At 38.0% G+C, this 17292-nt stretch overlaps 1 protein-coding gene across 3 annotated transcripts; it reads right to left on the bottom strand.

The window, feature by feature from the left end:
• Positions 1-4392: 4392 nt before the first annotated feature.
• Positions 4393-16429, bottom strand: LOC126619880 (DNA-directed RNA polymerase IV subunit 1). Of its 3 annotated transcripts, none has more exons than XM_050288299.1 (20): positions 16254-16429; positions 15593-15658; positions 14573-14699; positions 13678-13804; positions 13470-13594; positions 13167-13238; positions 12903-13088; positions 11855-12010; positions 11644-11739; positions 9632-11560; positions 9320-9489; positions 9148-9214; positions 8952-9070; positions 8474-8622; positions 7484-7743; positions 7227-7400; positions 6984-7121; positions 6225-6487; positions 5435-5546; positions 4393-5130 (listed from the first exon to the last, which is right to left on the bottom strand). In XM_050288299.1, the coding sequence occupies exons 3-20, from the start codon at positions 14657-14659 to the stop codon at positions 4960-4962; spliced, it is 4401 nt and encodes a 1466-aa protein (XP_050144256.1). In that variant the 5' UTR covers positions 14660-14699; positions 15593-15658; positions 16254-16429; the 3' UTR covers positions 4393-4959. The 3 variants fall into 3 exon arrangements, with proteins under 3 accessions (XP_050144256.1, XP_050144257.1, XP_050144254.1); XM_050288300.1 differs by lacking the exon at positions 15593-15658 and adding an exon at positions 14853-14940; XM_050288297.1 differs by lacking the exon at positions 15593-15658.
• Positions 16430-17292: the final 863 nt, after the last annotated feature.

Genomic DNA, 17292 nt, shown 5'->3' with positions numbered 1-17292 from the left:
TTTTGAAACTACAGGTTCAAATTAGTTTTATGAATGATTAGTTCATAATGAGAGGTTCCTGCAAGAAACACAGAATGCAATATACTAACTAAGTGTAGTGGATTTGAGTTGGCTTCGGGAACTTAAGTGTGAGAGCTTCGGTACTACGAAAGTATGTGACGATTCAAAGTATAAAAATAAATTATTGAATCGTTAATGTCCAAAAGTGATATTTAGGTCAATAATTTTGGATTCATTATCAGATTAGTGGACTGCAAGTCACTTTTAATTAATTCAATCAATCGGGCAATACAGGGTTGATTGTAGAAGCAAATAATATTATCATACTGGTTAAATTATTTAAAATGCTAAAATAATAGCTTGTGGGTGGAAAAATGCCCTAAAATAATTTGGGCATAGGTGCCGTGGGTAAGGGAAGGCACGGGGTGCCTTGAGTAAAAACGGCAGGGCCTAATAGGGCCTAGGGTATGGCTGCAGGCCACGGGAGGGACAAAACCCCCAGCCGTAGCTGGTTTAGGTGTTTTGGTCCAAGGGGTCACGGGGGCAAGCCCAAGGCTTGTGAGTTGGTCACGCAGGGAGCCCAGCGAAGCTGGGGCCTTGATTTTGTGGCGCAAGAGGCCCAACCCGAGGGCTGGCTTTGTGTGCCTTGTGTGCATAAGGCGCCCAGCCGAGGGCTGGCAGGTTTTTGATGTAGGCCGAGAAAGGCCATGGGCTGCAGGCCCAGCAAAGAAACCAAAATCAGGCCGAAGCCTGTTTTCCTTTTTGGCACAGGGATGGTGCGATGCACCAAATCCCATTCCCCCTTTTTCTTTTCTTTTTTCAATTCCCTTTAGGTTTTAGGAAAAACCTAATATGCTTCTAATTTAATTTTATACATTGACTCACAAATTCCACGTAACAATTCAATTGTGCGATGCATGAAACAAATATATATAGTGACAAATATATGAACATATACAATATATATATCGGAAGGAAAATATAAATATAGGGGGTTCATGCATCATGGGAATGTTTTCATGCTTCATGGGTCGTTTCAAATATCTTCCTTTATTTTAAGCGTACCTGAGCAGCAGAAAACGAATAAGCCTTTGAATGTGGTGGATGATAGCCTCCTCCTATGATGCTTCAGTTCCTCAGCTTCTGGCAAGAGCGTGCTGATAACGTGTTGTAGGCCTATTTAATTGAGCGATCTAAGGTTTAGAGAGAGAGAGAGGGAGGCCGGCCACTTTAGAGAGAAGAGAGATTGATTTAATTGTGAGGTGTATTTGATTCACCCCATTGTGCCTTAATTTATAGTAGTTGGAAGGGTAAATACCTTTCCCTCTATGATTACAACATTTAATAGGTAATCTAATCCTAATAGGAATATATAATACTTTCCCATATTCTCTAGGATTTAACAATTACATTCATATTCTAAATAGAACTGCAACATTAACCTTTTTCTTTGATTATTTAAAAATTAAAATAAAAAACTAAAATATACAAGCGTATTCTTAATCGGAGCCAATCTCCTTCTCGGTTATCATCTCTCAAACCCTATCCGAGCAAGGAAGAATATTATGGCGGAGGTGAAGAGTCAGAGTTCCTGCAATTCATACAATTGCAATCGACGGATGGACACAATAGAGACACAAAGGAGGGAACAAGAATCAGAATATTAACAAAGAGACATAATAGAGAAAAAAAATAAGGACTTCAGAAATGTGGCCATCTGAAAAAAGGTATGACGTAAAAGCTAACCCATTAATTTACTCAGATTAATGGATTATTAGATGGCTTCAACTAAGTATTAAATTAAAGATCTTAAAGATACGAAGGATGCGTTGCCATTTTCTTGTTTTATAAAAATATAACTAAAAAATAAAAGGAATTGTGGCAATGATGGTTGATTGAGTTGGTAATGATAGTTTTCTTCACTAAATCAAAATCTAGGTAATCAGTATAAAAAAAAAAAAAAAAAAAGAAGATAATTTGTAAATACCAAAATATGGGCTAAGACCCCATCTCTGAGTCCTCAAATAGGCTTGTGGTCTGTCCTGGTCTAGAGATTTTAACAACATTAATCAAAAGTAAACAGTTTTTAATTTGGTTGACTTTTTGCATAGTTAATTTTCAGATTATGACCTAAAATTATATAGTTCCGAATATCATGCAACATTGCAAGACAAAAATAAGAATCGAGAGGTAAAACAAGAAGATATGAATGAGAAGGTTACTACAACATCATACAACCCATCTCAATTTATCGTGCGCCTTGATGCATTGCATCATATATGTGTGCGTGGAATCCATTCCATAAGTTCAACTTTTACATCTTTTGTGTGAGAGTTGTGTTAAAGGTTCTGAAGAGTCAACGGCTCACTATTAATCACATTGATAGTATCAACTAACTTTAGCCAAAAAAAAAATATTATCAACTAACTTAACTACATACACATCTTGAGTTGTATTTTATCACAAAAGATATTAGTGCAATGACGAGTGATATCATTCAATAAAAGTTGTAATTTAGAATAAGAAATGCACACAAAAATAATATTTTTATTATTTTTATTATAATTTGTACTCACGTCAATATTTCAACCATATTACATGGGACAAGGATTGTCTGCCCTCCTAGTTGTGGTGCCCTTCCATGCCCTCCTATTTTATGTGGCCACGGTTAAGCAACGTTAATATTTTATATTTTTATTGTTTTTTGTCTTATTATCTCATTAAAAAATTAATATAAAATATTGACGTGGCTTAACCGTGACCGCACAAAATAGGAGGGCATGGAAGGGCACCACAACTAGGAGGGCAGACAATCCTTGTCCTATTACATGATCAATGGTTCTAGACGACTAGAACTTTTCAAATACTGCCTAAAGGTATGTCCTTCATATAAAGTTTAATCCCAGAGATAATCACAATAAACTTGAGAGGTATCGTTCTTATCATTGTAGCTGGGCCATCGCTGTCATGTCATAAATTTTTGATCCACTATGCGGAGACGTCGCTGTCCGGTCCAAAAAATGCACCTACGTAATTACAAGGAAAGCGACCGTAAGCAGCCGATAACCTTGTAGGCGGCACGGCGAACCTATAGCTCAACCTTTCTTTCATTTTTGGGTTATGATGGGCCCCATATTTTAGAGCGTGTTAGAAGTGCTTGATGATTGAAAGCGTTCTTAGTGAAAGGTTTTTTGGAACAAATTTTTAGTAAAAATGCAGGTGAATTTTGGAAAAGCACTTAAAATGCTTCATATAAAATACACATAACTGGTGAACCCAAAAATACTTGTACTGCAAATGAATTCAATCATTTTAAAAACATTTTCAAACGAGCTCTTAGTGGATGAGTTTCGAGCATTCAAGTTCAAAAAAGAAAATTTTGAACAAGGTCCGCATGTGGGTCTGCTTGATGGGGCAAGGTGGCTTGTACATGTTCTTACACAAGGATTGCCTTCCAGCTCAAGGTGCTCGTGGTAGCTGATTTGGAAATAATTTTCTTAATGAGTTGGAAAGCAAACAATTGAATAGCTACTCGTTTGCTGGCAGATAACATTTTGGTCTAGTGGCATTCGGTTTTGTTTTCTTAGAATTTTTATGTTTGAAATTTAATAGACGAGATTTTGATACATGTTTTTCTTTTACATTAACAGAAAATAGTTGAATTTAAACTGAAAGCGCAGTGAATTGAAGAGAAATAACGTAACCACTGAGACAATTTACCGCTCACAAATTTCGATACACGTTGATGCATTGTGAATGGTATTATTTGTTTGGTTTCCTCTGGTCGACAAGTTGATGAGGAACCCATATGGATGATGGATCCCGCAGGTAGCAGTTGGCAAATCATACACTGCACACAAATCATGCCACCCACAACACCTGTTCATGTCATGGACTCATGTGCCGAAGCTTTGCTCATCATGTGTCGTCGTCTAATTGTTTGACATTCAACTTGGAATATTTGATGGCTCCATGTGGGAATGGCAAAAATATCCGCGGATGCGGATAACGGTGGGGATCTACACCAATGAGCCGGATATGATAATAGCACTCTTAACTACAAAGCAGATCTGCAGGGCCAGTCCTGAAATTTAGGGACCCTAAGCGCCTCAATAATGTTAGTTGTGGCTCGTATCACAATTATGTATCACATGATGCGCACTAGTTTATAATTTTCTCACTTAATGATAACTACGTACAACATATGCCACATCATGCGGTATCAAAATGTGGTACGAAAATGCGGCATGCATGACATGGCACCTTAACTGAGGCAAAATTATGCAGTAATTCGAAAATGTCTAAAAAGGTCGTACCCAGTGCACAAGGCTCCCGCTTTACGCAGGGTCTGGGAGAAGTGAATGTCGGCTAGCCTTAAGTGAATGTCGAAAATGTCTCCAAAAACAAATATTAATAAATACGATTGATTCAGTTGTCAAAATATTACAAGAAGAATAAAGGGGGGCCCAATCCAATGCCAGCTTCCCCTTGCTACTTCCACTAGATCTCTTCCGCCTGTTTCTAAATGTAAGGCAAACAAGTTCCAGTAGAAGTAGCAAAAGGAAGCATAGAGCATTGGAGCCACACAGACTAAGCTTAGACACTTTCATTGAAAACAAAAGCAAAAACGAAAGAAAAATGGCCGACTTCGCCAAGCCCTCTTCAAGCTCAAAATATTCTGTTTCCTTACTAGTTACTCTGGGCCGATGATGGCTCATTTCGTACCCGAGAGCCTATGTATGAACAAGGATTACAGCTTTGATAAAGGTATGAGAACTTCAAAACAGTCTCGTTGAAATGAGTCGCTGCCCTTTTTATGGTTAGATGAGCAAAATTCATGAATACTAACTTTATCCACCGGCGCTGCCCAACAAGCTAACTTTGGATGGAAATTATTTCTTCAGTCTACACCTACTGTACATGCTTGGACACCGGGGAATACACATGATAAGAACCAGTTTACTCAGGTCCGCGGCCAAACCATTTTGCCTGGTAGCTCTTAACCCTCTGAGGTGCTACAATCTCAAGAGCACCCATCACACACTTGTGGTACGAAAAATCTTCAACAGTTCCATCTGTTCGTACCACCATAAAGCAGTGTGCCTCCTCATGTTTAGGGTGAGCGCCGATCTATAAAAGATAGGAAAGAAAATCATCATGAAATTGCATTCTTTCAAGTATTTGTTCATTGGCACTTCAAGATGCATTGCCTGGAAAATGTCAATGCTCTGCATCTTTACGCTTAAACCAGCAACAGCTAAATGCATTGAGCAAGCAATTTTTGTATTATCAAGTTGTTAATATACATAAGATGGCTGAACACACGAACGTACATCTAAATCAAGTTGAAAGCGCAAAGCAGCTATAAAAATACTTTTACCAAGTACCTTGCAACATTTACCAATTTACGAGAGATTCTTTCAAGATAATGTACCTTTATGTCTTGAACTCCAGGTCCAATCTTATCCATTCTATGAGGATGAAAATATAAAGCCGTCATCAATTTTGACTTGTCCTCATCATTTAACGTCTCATTGATTGGATACCTGCATTTACACGAGTTATGTACATGTGAGAAACAATTTTTTATTTCTGTTTTCGTTGGAAACTGCTGGATTCAATGTAATTCAGTGTTAGTATGAGGATGCTCCTAAACATTGTAAGTTGGAAAAAGACTGTTTGCAAGAGAATATCAGCATTCCCAAATGTCTTCACAATGGAGTGCTTAATGTCTCGTTACAACTTTCAAACAAAACAAGCATTTTCAATATAGAATAATTATGCAAGAACTCCTTCAATTCAGTTTGAACTTTGTACAAAAAAAGGGTACTAAAAAATAAAATTTTGAAGAATAATCAAATACGATGTACAAAGGTAGCCAAAATGGAACTTCAAGGATATTACGTAATGCTACAATTTACAAGTGTCTTTTTTTGAAGAACATTACTCTAGAAAAGTACAATTTGGTACAAGTGGAGGTGTAACTGTGCAAGCTCTACCAACAGGTGTGGTAGTGATATAGAAGTCAGATTGAGTATATTTTCTCTGAGTTCTATCTACCAAACAAAGAAAGGGATGGATTTTGATAATACTAATTAGAAAGTGCAAAATGACAACCATACAAAAGCTCAAGATGTGATTAACCTTGACGGAAGATAAGTCAAAGTGGCATCATGCAAGGCAAGAGACAAAATGGACAGGAACATCCTAGGGGGTTAACTTACTTGCGCAGTATGTGCCTCCACGTCTGAGACCACTTGAGGATATCATTGAACTTGAGATACTTTTTAATGACTGATTTGGATATACTCTCAAACTTCTCAAGCCCAACGTGTTTTGCATTTTGGAGCAGATATGGAGAACCACATTTGTCGAGTGAATTGTTCGAAACTTCAGGCATTTTCACTTCATTCTCCTTAATGCAAATGGAACCAATTTGGCATCGAAGCATGTCATAAACATCAAGTGGCTTAGACAAGTTGAGCCCCTGATGATAAAAGAAGAGGATGAGACCTGTAAGTGTCCACTGAAGAAAGTGATAAAATGCCAAACATATTTGAAAAAAAAAAAAAGAAAAAAAAAATTGAGATACCATAGTTCAAACTCTGGAGGATTTTGATAAGTTTACAGATTCAATAAGAATTATAAGTCATCACTAAAATGCGAAGGGACTTGATAATAAAGCTACATGTTACTTTAAAAAACCATTAAGGATTCTGATTAGATTTATAGACAATCTCATCGTTCAAAACCAGTATAATTTCAGCAAAGCGAAGCTCAAGGCATAGGTTGTACTGTGTAGCAAATGCCTTAAATTGGAACCCTATAATCCTCTGCTTTTCTTGAATCGAGGCGAGGAATACTAAATCTCTTTTTACCAAAAGCTTACTCTTGTATCCCTCAAAACACCTTAGTTGGTAGATTAACTTAATTTTCTGCAACTAATTATAGCATAAAATTAGCAAGAACAGTCTAAACTCTACCTTTTGAGAAAATAAAACCTCAAATTGCCTGCCAGTCCCAGAAGGAGGAAGCTTTCCCCATGCCAAGGCTTCCAAACTCCCCGGAAGTTCATCCATGGCTCCAGCCTTGGCTGCTTTTACAAAGCAAGCCCCGGGAGTCTACACGAAGTTTTAGAATGATTACGTGAATTATGACTAAAATAACCTTATTTAAAGGTAAAATGCGATAAAGTAAATAAACCAAAAACTAAGTACGGCACTTACAGAGAAACACGCTTGCATGAATGGAGATGATACAGATGCGTGTTCTTGTTGTTGGGCAATGCCCTTGGCATTTAAGCCCACAAATTCTCCTGTGCATGTGAGGCAATCTGCTACAAGGATCAAATGTTCAGGGAGTATGTTCTTTCCAATGTCATTGCATGTGCTCTCTAAACTCTGCAATTAAAAATGCATTGAATTAGTTAGCATATGAAACATATCTCATTTTGTGAAGGAATAAAAAAACAGAGGAATCTCACATTGAGGAAATAGTTCCACCCAACATCAATTCCATAGGCAAGGCAATACTCATGAACATTATCGGGATGACTTCGTGACCAATCAATCACATTCATAATCTGGATACAACTATCCAAAAGCATACTCCAAAGTCTTTTCTTGCCGCTCTTTCCTACCATAGAAACCTTCAAGTACAGTTCACCGGATGAACCATCAGCTACTTTTGATCGTTTGGGTTGGTCATTCCACAAAATATCCACCTTTTTCACCTCCAATAACCCTAAGAAACATAAGATGAGCACAACGTAAAGGAGGGCATGACTATGCAAAATATGTTTAAGAAAATTTAAACTATCCTCATTCAACAAGTCTCAACAATATTCACAAATAACAAAAAAGGACTGGAGTTGCTAAAAGAAAATTTTACAGAATTTTTATGCTTTTACGATATTTTTTTCCCACCAAATGCTCAATCTAAAACTTCTCTTCAAAAGTAAGGGAAAACAACGTAAAAAGCATCGAATTCATGATCTTATCATACTTATTGGTAAAGTATTCCGAAATTCTAGTGTGGAAATTCTAGTATGGAGAATAGGAAACAGCATGGCCTGGTCAGAGTCAGAGCCAAAGATGGCATTTCCTATCCCCCACTCCATCTTAAAATTTGTCATCCACCTGCAACCTGTATTCTACTTCAACGGGAATCCCATTCCCCATCCCTGCACACACTCTAATTTATTATCCCATCCCGTTCTCGTATAGCCTAAGTGTTCAACGTAAGCCAAGCTTTAAGCAGTGATGCATGCTGAAAAAGGCCTCAAACCCTAAGGATTTGAGATATTTTTCTTTTTCTGCCTACATAAGTTTTCGGTAGGCAAAGGCATTTCCTGTCATTGCGGACACTACAAATTATGCATTCAGAGAAAAATAACTAAATTTCTGCGAGCTATCAAGCCTAAAAATACAAAAATCTAAAGCAGGATGAAAATGATCCTCGGTGCACAACCAACCTTTAACTACTGTTTCAAGCAGGAAAGGTATCACCAAGTCTCGAGCTTTATCCAGCTGTTCAGAAGAACTTTTGTGGTTTTCAGCCATAGTAACAGTGATGCAAAACGTGTCGTTATCTCCCTTGCATGTGTGAGCTTCAGAACAGTCCCTGCCATTTATCAGCCAGGTTAAAAGGGACAGTAAAGACCAACGAGATGGATTCAGTTTAAACTCTAAGACAGAGACATAGCATTAGTGTTGTTGCAAATAGGTGCCGCTGGTGCAACCCAATAATATCATGCCTAGATTCGGTATCCTAAGAGAAATTGGGGCGGGTCCCTGCCTAAGGTGAAGCAAGATGGAGAAGGCCAGTTGCTCATGGCTAATGGGTCGTGATGGGACAGCATAGTAAAACAGAAGGAATTCAGGCCGAAACTTAACCTACTCCTAGACCCAGTTGTAAAATCAAGTAAAAGATCAACAAAGTCGACAGCTTACTTGCTCGTAATCAGCAAACTGCGAAGAATAGCTTTTAGTTCTGGTCTGGCAGAGTTGCACCTAGCATAAAGGGAATTGACAATGGAATGCATCTTCAGTCTCCTCCTCCCCACAATTTCCTGAATGGAAACAAAGTTATACCAGAGAATGGAGCTTGTGTAAACCGAAAAACGCTACACATTACAGCTTGTACTACCTTGCCTATGTGAAAGTGGGTAACCCATGGGCTGAAACGTTTTTTACTCCCGTTTTGGGAGGAGAAGCTGATACCGACAAAAAAAAGAAGTTAAAAAATGTAAATACATGAAAAAATCAAAACAAAAGGGAAGCTAAAATATATGCAGATAAGAAAATGAGTGGTATCTAACATTATCAGGACCGTAGAAACAATATCGGAAAATTTCAGCCCTTCCAAATAGTTCTTAACTTCCAAGGCTGCATACTCGAAACCATGCCTATGTCTTCCAAGCTTCTCAGATAAATATAGAGACATGGTCTGCTTGGCACTGCTTTTCTTTGAACCACATTCCAAGATATTCTGCACAAGTATATCAGCTCAGAAATGCCACAAGTATTTCCAGAACAGTATAGTTGAATCCGTGTTAATTATCGTCAATTTATAAGCATTATTGTCGCATGTAACGAGAAGTAATATAATTGGGACCAGAGAGGGAGAGTACCTTCAGATTTAGAAGTGGAGAAGTTTCGAGAAGACTAACTGGCTGATCTAGAGCGCTGTATGCAGCTTCAGATATGGCACAGGCAGACAATGAGCCAACAGGTTGACCACCTACACCATCACAAGCAGTAATACTCTCGTCATCTCCAGTACTAGCACTATCTGGAGAGGATATGTCATAGGAGAACTGAACAACCTTGTTCCCATATGCATTTCTCACCGTTCCATCATAAGCAGTGCACAAATCCCTCATGAAAAACATAAGCTTTCGTGTCAAAGTCCCAGGAAGATCAGCATTTCCACTAAAAGAACTATCTCGACTTGTTACTGAATGAATGAAACATTCTAATGGATTTAAGCCTGTCAAGAAAGAGTTTTCAACCACGGCAGAGGGGATGTAGGACTCAACACATTCAGAACTTCCCTCAACCTTCTGATCTGAACTGATTGCCTTTTGATTATTCCATGCAGCACACGAGAGCTGGTTGGGAATTCTGAATGATAATGGAACTAGTGAGTTTTGCAAACCAAGGCACATACTGTGCTGCACTAATTTCTGCATATTACCCTTGCTTCCAGCCTTGAGCATATTCATCAAAGAGTTGTCCGTACCGGCATATTTGTAAGCTAAATTTTGAATATCCCGGAAAAATTGCTTGAAAGCATCGTGAACAACCTGACTGAGGGCAGCAGATTTCTGCTTCTCATGACAGAAGTAGTCGACATCCGAAGTCACGGGACTTTGATTCTCTTCAGCACATCCCATAAGAAGTTCCCGACTACTATCCACCAACAACTGTCTAAATATACATGCCTGCTCTGCTTCTCGCAACCCACAGAAAATTTCCTCCATCAAGTTATTCCTTGAACATGAGTCAGAAGCGAGGTATAAGTCCGAGAGAGAGACAGTCAAGCCCCTCATTGACAACCACTCACAAAAAACTTCCTGAGCAGCATGCAGGATGTCAAGTACCGGACCCTGGCAATGTTTAATGAGACTCTGATAAAGATTTCCACTCATATCTCGCAACCATGAAGAACCTTCAGAAGATAGCAGCTCCCCATTTCTAACGCAAACTCCATCTGGAGCAAAATCATAATCAAAACCCAAAGGTAGGAGCATGCTGAAAACTTGCTTTCCGGTCCAAGCAGGGCCATTAAGTGAAGGAGCTTTAATAATTGCCGGTGATGGCAGTTCATTGCAACAGAACCTTTGCAACTGTTGCATTTGAGAACGATTCAAGAGAACACCATCCTCCAGGATCAGATGGGCAGCCGTTAAGCTATCCTGACTAAGTGAAAGTAGGTTGGTACCGCTCTGCCCATTAATCAATTGCTTATCTAAAGCAACAAGCTCCCTAAGCTCAACTTTGGCATCAACTGATTGAGGAACATAGCCATGAAGGCAATCACCATCAAAATCACCACGAAATGGAGAGCAACAGAGTGGGTTTATAGATACAACAGGCGCTGCCGGAAGTATCTTGACGAATAAAGCAATGAGAGAGTGTTGATGTATCGATGGAGGCCTATTTATCAACACAATGTCTCCATCACTCAGAGGCCTGTAAATAGCATCTCCCATCTGCAGTTCATCTGTCTGGTGTACCAGAACGATGCTACCTTTTCTACGAACATGCATCACTTGTTTGAACATTAAAAGTAGATTGCAGGTGGCACCCAACCTTTCTAAGTTCCATCTGTTCAGATTCTCCGCTATATGCATCCTCTCTGCAATATTTGAGGGTATACCAATTTCACTGAGCTTTATGTTTGGATCACCAACCACCACCGTGCGAAAACAGTGATCAGTTCGCTTCCCAAGAAAGACATCTTTGATCCATCTCAAACCAGATGATTTTGAAGGATCGTCTTTGACATTTTTTAGCTGAGCGGCAATCAAATCATTGCCCGGTTTCTCAGAGTTCAACTGCATTTAAGAAGGATGACCATAAGCAAGAACCGTAGTCTTATCTACATAAACATGAAAAAACAAATAACTGACTAGCTTGCCTTGGAAATTTTCAGGCATTCTAAAACACGAGAACCCAGCTCATTAGCTACACCTTTGAAATCAACAAGTTTCCTATAAGCCGTGGTCCGATGATCCTACAAACATTCGTACAAGCAGGCATAGAAGGAAAGCAAAAACAAAAGCAAGGAATTATTTGGTAGTTTACTAACCAAATCAATCAAGACAAGCATAGTAAAGAAAAAGACTTACAAACATCAACCGCTGCCCATTAGCAAAAGCATGCATAAATTCTGTCACGCGATGACAATTTGGAGTTACAAGGAAAGAATCCATAGAAAGTGAATCTGTTATTGGGACAAACTTCGCAACGAAATTTGGATCAACATCCTTCAACAAATGATGAACCTGAAAGCCAGAAAGAGGGCACCATGTTTATGAGTGATCTGCATAAGAACTCGAAAGTGCAGCCCTAATGTTACACCTATCTGCTTAATAAAAAAAAGATGGTAGTTTAGAGAGAGAGAGAGAGATCGGATCAAGCATGGTTTGAAAATGAATGGACAGGAAAGGTAAGAAAACTGAAATGCACTATTTTGATTACACACATCCTTTAACTCAAATGCTGTGAACGCTATGTTGATATCAAAATGCAAAGTCGTAGTCTTGAAGCCACAATGTTAAATAACTATTAACAAACAGTGTGGATGCTACAAAATCAATCAGAGAAACAGCAATCATTTTTGGTATTTATAATCTGGAGATAGATTGGTATGTCTACTTTCACGGTTCATATGGTAACAATTTGTTGTAACAGTTAGTTAAGACACAAATCTCCCATAAATTTGTTTCTTAACCTGCATTCCATATGCAATAAGGAGAAAATGAATGCTTAACTATTCCAGTGTAAAAGCAGGTACAAACAACCTTCGTTTTTTGTTTTCTTACAAGGAATGATGGCTTAAGGAGGAGAACATCATATTTAAAAACAAGTTCATAAACTTCATAATTCCGTCTCCTAATGGCATACCTAAATGCTCTAAAATGTACTCCACTCCACAGAAGCAAAAATGTAGGCGTACGTGCATTCATACATACAGTTATGTAGTGTGCATCACTACACGTCTGTGCATAAGCATGCATCTGACTGATTTAGCAGTTTGATGGATTTATGAATAAGAAAAGTAGTTATGAGTTTGAAGAAATTGTCTCATAGATACCACATAAAAAATATGCACATCAATGTTAATTCTAAAAGATTGTGCAATTAAGACATGCACATATAAGAAGGTCAAGTTACCTGGGCATGAGATAGAATTCTTTTGTTTGGTTTAACGCAACTCTCGTCTTGCTGTGCATCTTTGGGAATAAAATCCCAATAGTCAGAAGGCAATATTCCGCTTGCTTCCACGATAATACAACTTCTTTTAAAGAGTTCTCTCGTAGAAACTCTGAACTTCATTCTTGGGTAGCTTAACGAACTTCCCTATTAATTGAAAAACTCACTGAAGTTACAATGGTGCACACAGAATGAAATTACGCTCAAAGAGACAAACAGACTCACCTTACAATACTTGCAGCCCTTGCGCTCCTTGTGCTCCTGGCGCTTTCTCTTACCACTTAGAGAATCAGCACCCTGATGCATGCATAATAGGAGATAATTAAATAACTAATTCCATCGAATACACACACGAGAGATATAGGTTAATGTGGATAACCGTCAGTAATCACAACAATTTTCAAAACTAAGCAAACATATCGCCTTTTAACCTTTAACCATTAAGGAAAATAAATAGCAACAAAAGTTCAATAGTGCCAAACTGTAAGTCACATCTCAGTGATCAGCACGAATAGCGTGGTAGCTGACCTTGGGCTTTAGATCCTGCTTAACAGATTTACATCCTACACAAATCTTGTTTAAGATTTGAACAACTTCCGGAAGATAATATGGATGGACTATTGAGCATGGAAACTGGATACGCCCATAATGACCTAGAAATTAAAATGATTGATCAAAACCAATTACAATACTGAAGATAACCGCATCAAGAATTATGTTAAATGTTCATCCACACCTTCACAGTTCTGTAACTTGTTTTCGGCACCACAAGTAGAGCACTGACCAGATGGATTTGGAAGTCCGAACCTAGGATCAGTGACCTCACTGGCTGAACTGATTGGTGTTTCTTCAGATATCCTTAGCTGTTACAGAATTATTAAGTATTAATAAATTCTCATCTGATATATCAAACGCATCATGCTAAATTTAAACCACGAAACTATAACCCCTTCACACTTGTACAGTTGTACTGACACACATATTATTGTCACATGATAAAATGTTCAAACACACTCCAGAAGTAGATTTCATACATTAAAAATGCCTATGACTATAAATAACACTGGACAAACGGATGAAGAAGTGGAAGATATCGTCTAATAAGAGTGCCAATACAGCTTAATGAGATGATAAAAGAACATAGTTCAGAAAGACCTATTCATAGTGGCATATATGTAAAGAATGTAGTTCAACTCTGGGGGGGGGGGGGGGGGGGAGAGAGAGAGAGAGAGAGAGAGAAGTGTTTAAGCTTAAAACCAAATACGAAATGATTAAAGAAACAAAATCAAATAAAAGACAGTCTGAGTTGTATAAATTCAAATGCCACACTCATGTTTTATTGTCACGTGCTAGTCAAACAAAAGCTCAAAACAAACGCAAATGCACGCGTGGGCACACATTCATAGGCATCTATTATTACATTATAATGAAATTGGAAGGCATTAAATAAGAGTATGAACTATGAATACAACTTAATGAGATGCCAAAATAACATAACTTGGATACCTATGATACATATGCGGATAAAATGGCTTGAGTCTTATATTAAAAACTTGCTAAAAAAACCAAAAGAGTACCAACTAGACAAAAGAAAATATAAGGAAGCAGACAAGAAAGGGAAAAATACTTACAATATCTTCCCCAGTTGTAACATTTAGACGTATGGCAGTTATAATACCAGATCGAACTGGCTCTTCTTCATACAATTCACTGTCCATGGGGTTTGATTAACCCCTGCTACTCAAAAAATCACACAACCTGCAATGATAGCCAGAGCGTTAAAACAATGAAGAGTAGACAACCATAAAAGCTTACTGTATAAGAAAATAAGGGCTTCCTGTGGAAATCCATAGCGAACACCCCCCAGATATTTGTACACATAGTTTCGGTAATAATGGTGAGTTCACTCACAAGTTTAAGGCCAAAACCAAAAGATGGCCTTTTGGAGAAATTAAAGCTGATGTAAAAATTAATGGTGCTGATCCAATATGAAATTATCCTGTAAGAAACCTATATATGAGAAAACTAAACCAATCCTTGAAACAGGTAACAAGTCAATGTCAATAAATAACTTGATTCGCGTTGCAGACACGTTCTGAAGCATCCATATCAAACACGAAACTGAATGGAATCGGATATAACACACTGAAAATACAAATACAAATACAAATACAAAAAAAAGAACAACAAAAAACAGCTGTGATGAATAGATATTATGTCCACACCAGTATAACAATCACTATGTTTACAAGTTACAAGTTCATGGCTAACGACAGAATTTAGCATTATATCATCAATGCATAGATGCTAATTTATAAAATTTAGCTGGAAACTCTAACTCCTACCGGTACAGAATGTGTGGTGGCACACTCAAACAATGAAATACATGTGGAAATTAGTCGCAAACAGGGATTGTCAGATGAATTACCAAATGGACAACAACCGCACCCACCATAAAACTGACAAAACACACTTCCTGCTTTAGTGATCAAACCGTAATCAATAGACTACAATTCAGCTACAAAAAGACAGGTAAGACATGATTTTTTTTATATGTTCGAAACAATCCATTACAATGGTACCACGGGAATGATCATTGTAAACTGGAAACCTAACAAAACAAAATATTCATCCCAAAATTGACCACATACCATCATTGTTGCTCAATCTCATTAACCCCTAGGCAATAGGAAAACAGAATACCTTGCTTTCACCACCTTATATGTTCATAAATCAAACAAAATTACATCAGATACACCAGAAACCACGATTGTCTCAGACACGCTAAAATTCTAGCATTTCAATCAACATATCTTACAAATAACACAAGATTTCAATCCACATTGTGCAAAGGTCCATTTTTTTTAACCTCCCCAAATGATCAAACCCAACATGCAGACCACCAGAGCCAAATTTTCCCATGCACATTGCCAAAACCATCAAATTCCAACAAACCCACAAACCAGGATGTCAAGAAACACAAGAAAATACACTTATCACCCAAAAGAATCAAACTTTCACAGAAAAATCAATGAAAGCACATAAAAAATATCTTAAAAAATCAACATGATCATACACAAACAACCATGTAGCAGCAATCCCAGGAAACCAAAACACCAAAGTTCTAAAAAGATACCAAATTTCAGACAGGTATCTGCAAAAGCATGTGCCTTTTTCCCAGAAACAGAAAGGTTTGCTGTAAAACTCAAAGAAAAAGGTGACCCAACAGAGGAAAATAGCAAACGGGAAAAAAAGCAGGAGAGAGAGAGAGAGAGAGAGAGAGAGAGAGAGAAAGAGGGAGGTTTTTCTTACTGTGATGAGTAAAGCGACGCCGCCGGGTCGCTGCAGCCAACCAAAAGACAACTCCGATTTCAAGAAGGGGAGTTGGAAGGAGACCAATGCCGAGAAAGACTTGTTTTCTTTGTTGCTTGGGTTTGTGTCAGAAAAAGAATCCCCCAAGGCTTCTGTGTGAATTTATCACTACTGAGTACTGACCATGCTCTTTTATATCTCACTGTACTCGCTACCTGACAACTTAGACTGACCGGAAATTACCATTCGACCCTATTTGATTTGGATTTTCGGGATTTTGAATGAGAGTTTATGATGAAATTTCCGAGTTTTTGTTTAGGGTTTAGGGTTTTCTCTAAGTAAAAAAAAAATTATGAATAGAGTTTAATTTTGGGGTTTAGGGTGTAGGTTTTGTGGAATACAACACTTATGCTAAATGACAATTTTTGAACTTATACTAAAAAATTTACGCTAAAAACTAAAAATGCTAAAATAGGTAGCGATTTTTCGTTATAGCTTTCCTTTTTTTTTTTTTGGCATTCCTCTTTTTGGGTGGGTTTCTCTTTCTAGAGCAGCGTTAAGTTTTGAAACAAGTTTCTGACTATCATGTGAAGTTGAGCAGGATGTCAATTTTTACGGCAGGTATATTCTTTGACCAAATTAAGGTTATGGCACGTGTTTATTGTGCGTAATTAATCAATAGGATCATGATCCTCTCTAGATCTTGAATGTGAGGATCCTAGGAGTATCTTGTAGTTCAAGCGTTCACTACAAATTAAACGGTTATGAATCAATCAATATATTTATTTTATTTATATTTTAACACAAGTTAGATCCCACCAACCCGATAAGCCCTTAGATTTCAGTCTAGGAAACCAAATGCACAGCAGGGCGGCATCATAGGTGCCGCAAATTCTAACGGCTTGGGGGTGCTGAAATAGTGTTGCATGATTTGAATATCTCGCCATACATCTTCGTAGTCCTCCCGGAAGAGAAGCTTGCGTTTGGGGATAGACTTGCAGGGGTAGGGACGTCTAGAGGAAATTTCAATGCAACGGTG

Source organism: Malus sylvestris, chromosome 4 (genome assembly GCF_916048215.2).
Source record: "Malus sylvestris chromosome 4, drMalSylv7.2, whole genome shotgun sequence".
NCBI classification, from domain to species: Eukaryota; Viridiplantae; Streptophyta; class Magnoliopsida; order Rosales; family Rosaceae; genus Malus; species Malus sylvestris.
This window is presented reverse-complemented; position numbering and strand designations above follow the sequence as displayed.

What these genes read in the sequence shown, in the direction of transcription:
- LOC126619880 (XM_050288299.1), bottom strand. Translation starts at nt 14,659, where the DNA reads ATGGACAGTGAATTGTATGAAGAAGAGCCAGTTCGATCTGGTATTATA. An exon ending in AGCAGGATCTAAAGCCCAAG is followed by an intron (nt 13,239 to 13,469) that starts GTCAGCTACCAC and finishes TGCATGCATCAG; the next exon opens with GGTGCTGATTCTCTAAGTGG. An exon ending in CCCACTTTCACATAGGCAAG is followed by an intron (nt 9,071 to 9,147) that starts GTAGTACAAGCT and finishes GTTTCCATTCAG; the next exon opens with GAAATTGTGGGGAGGAGGAG.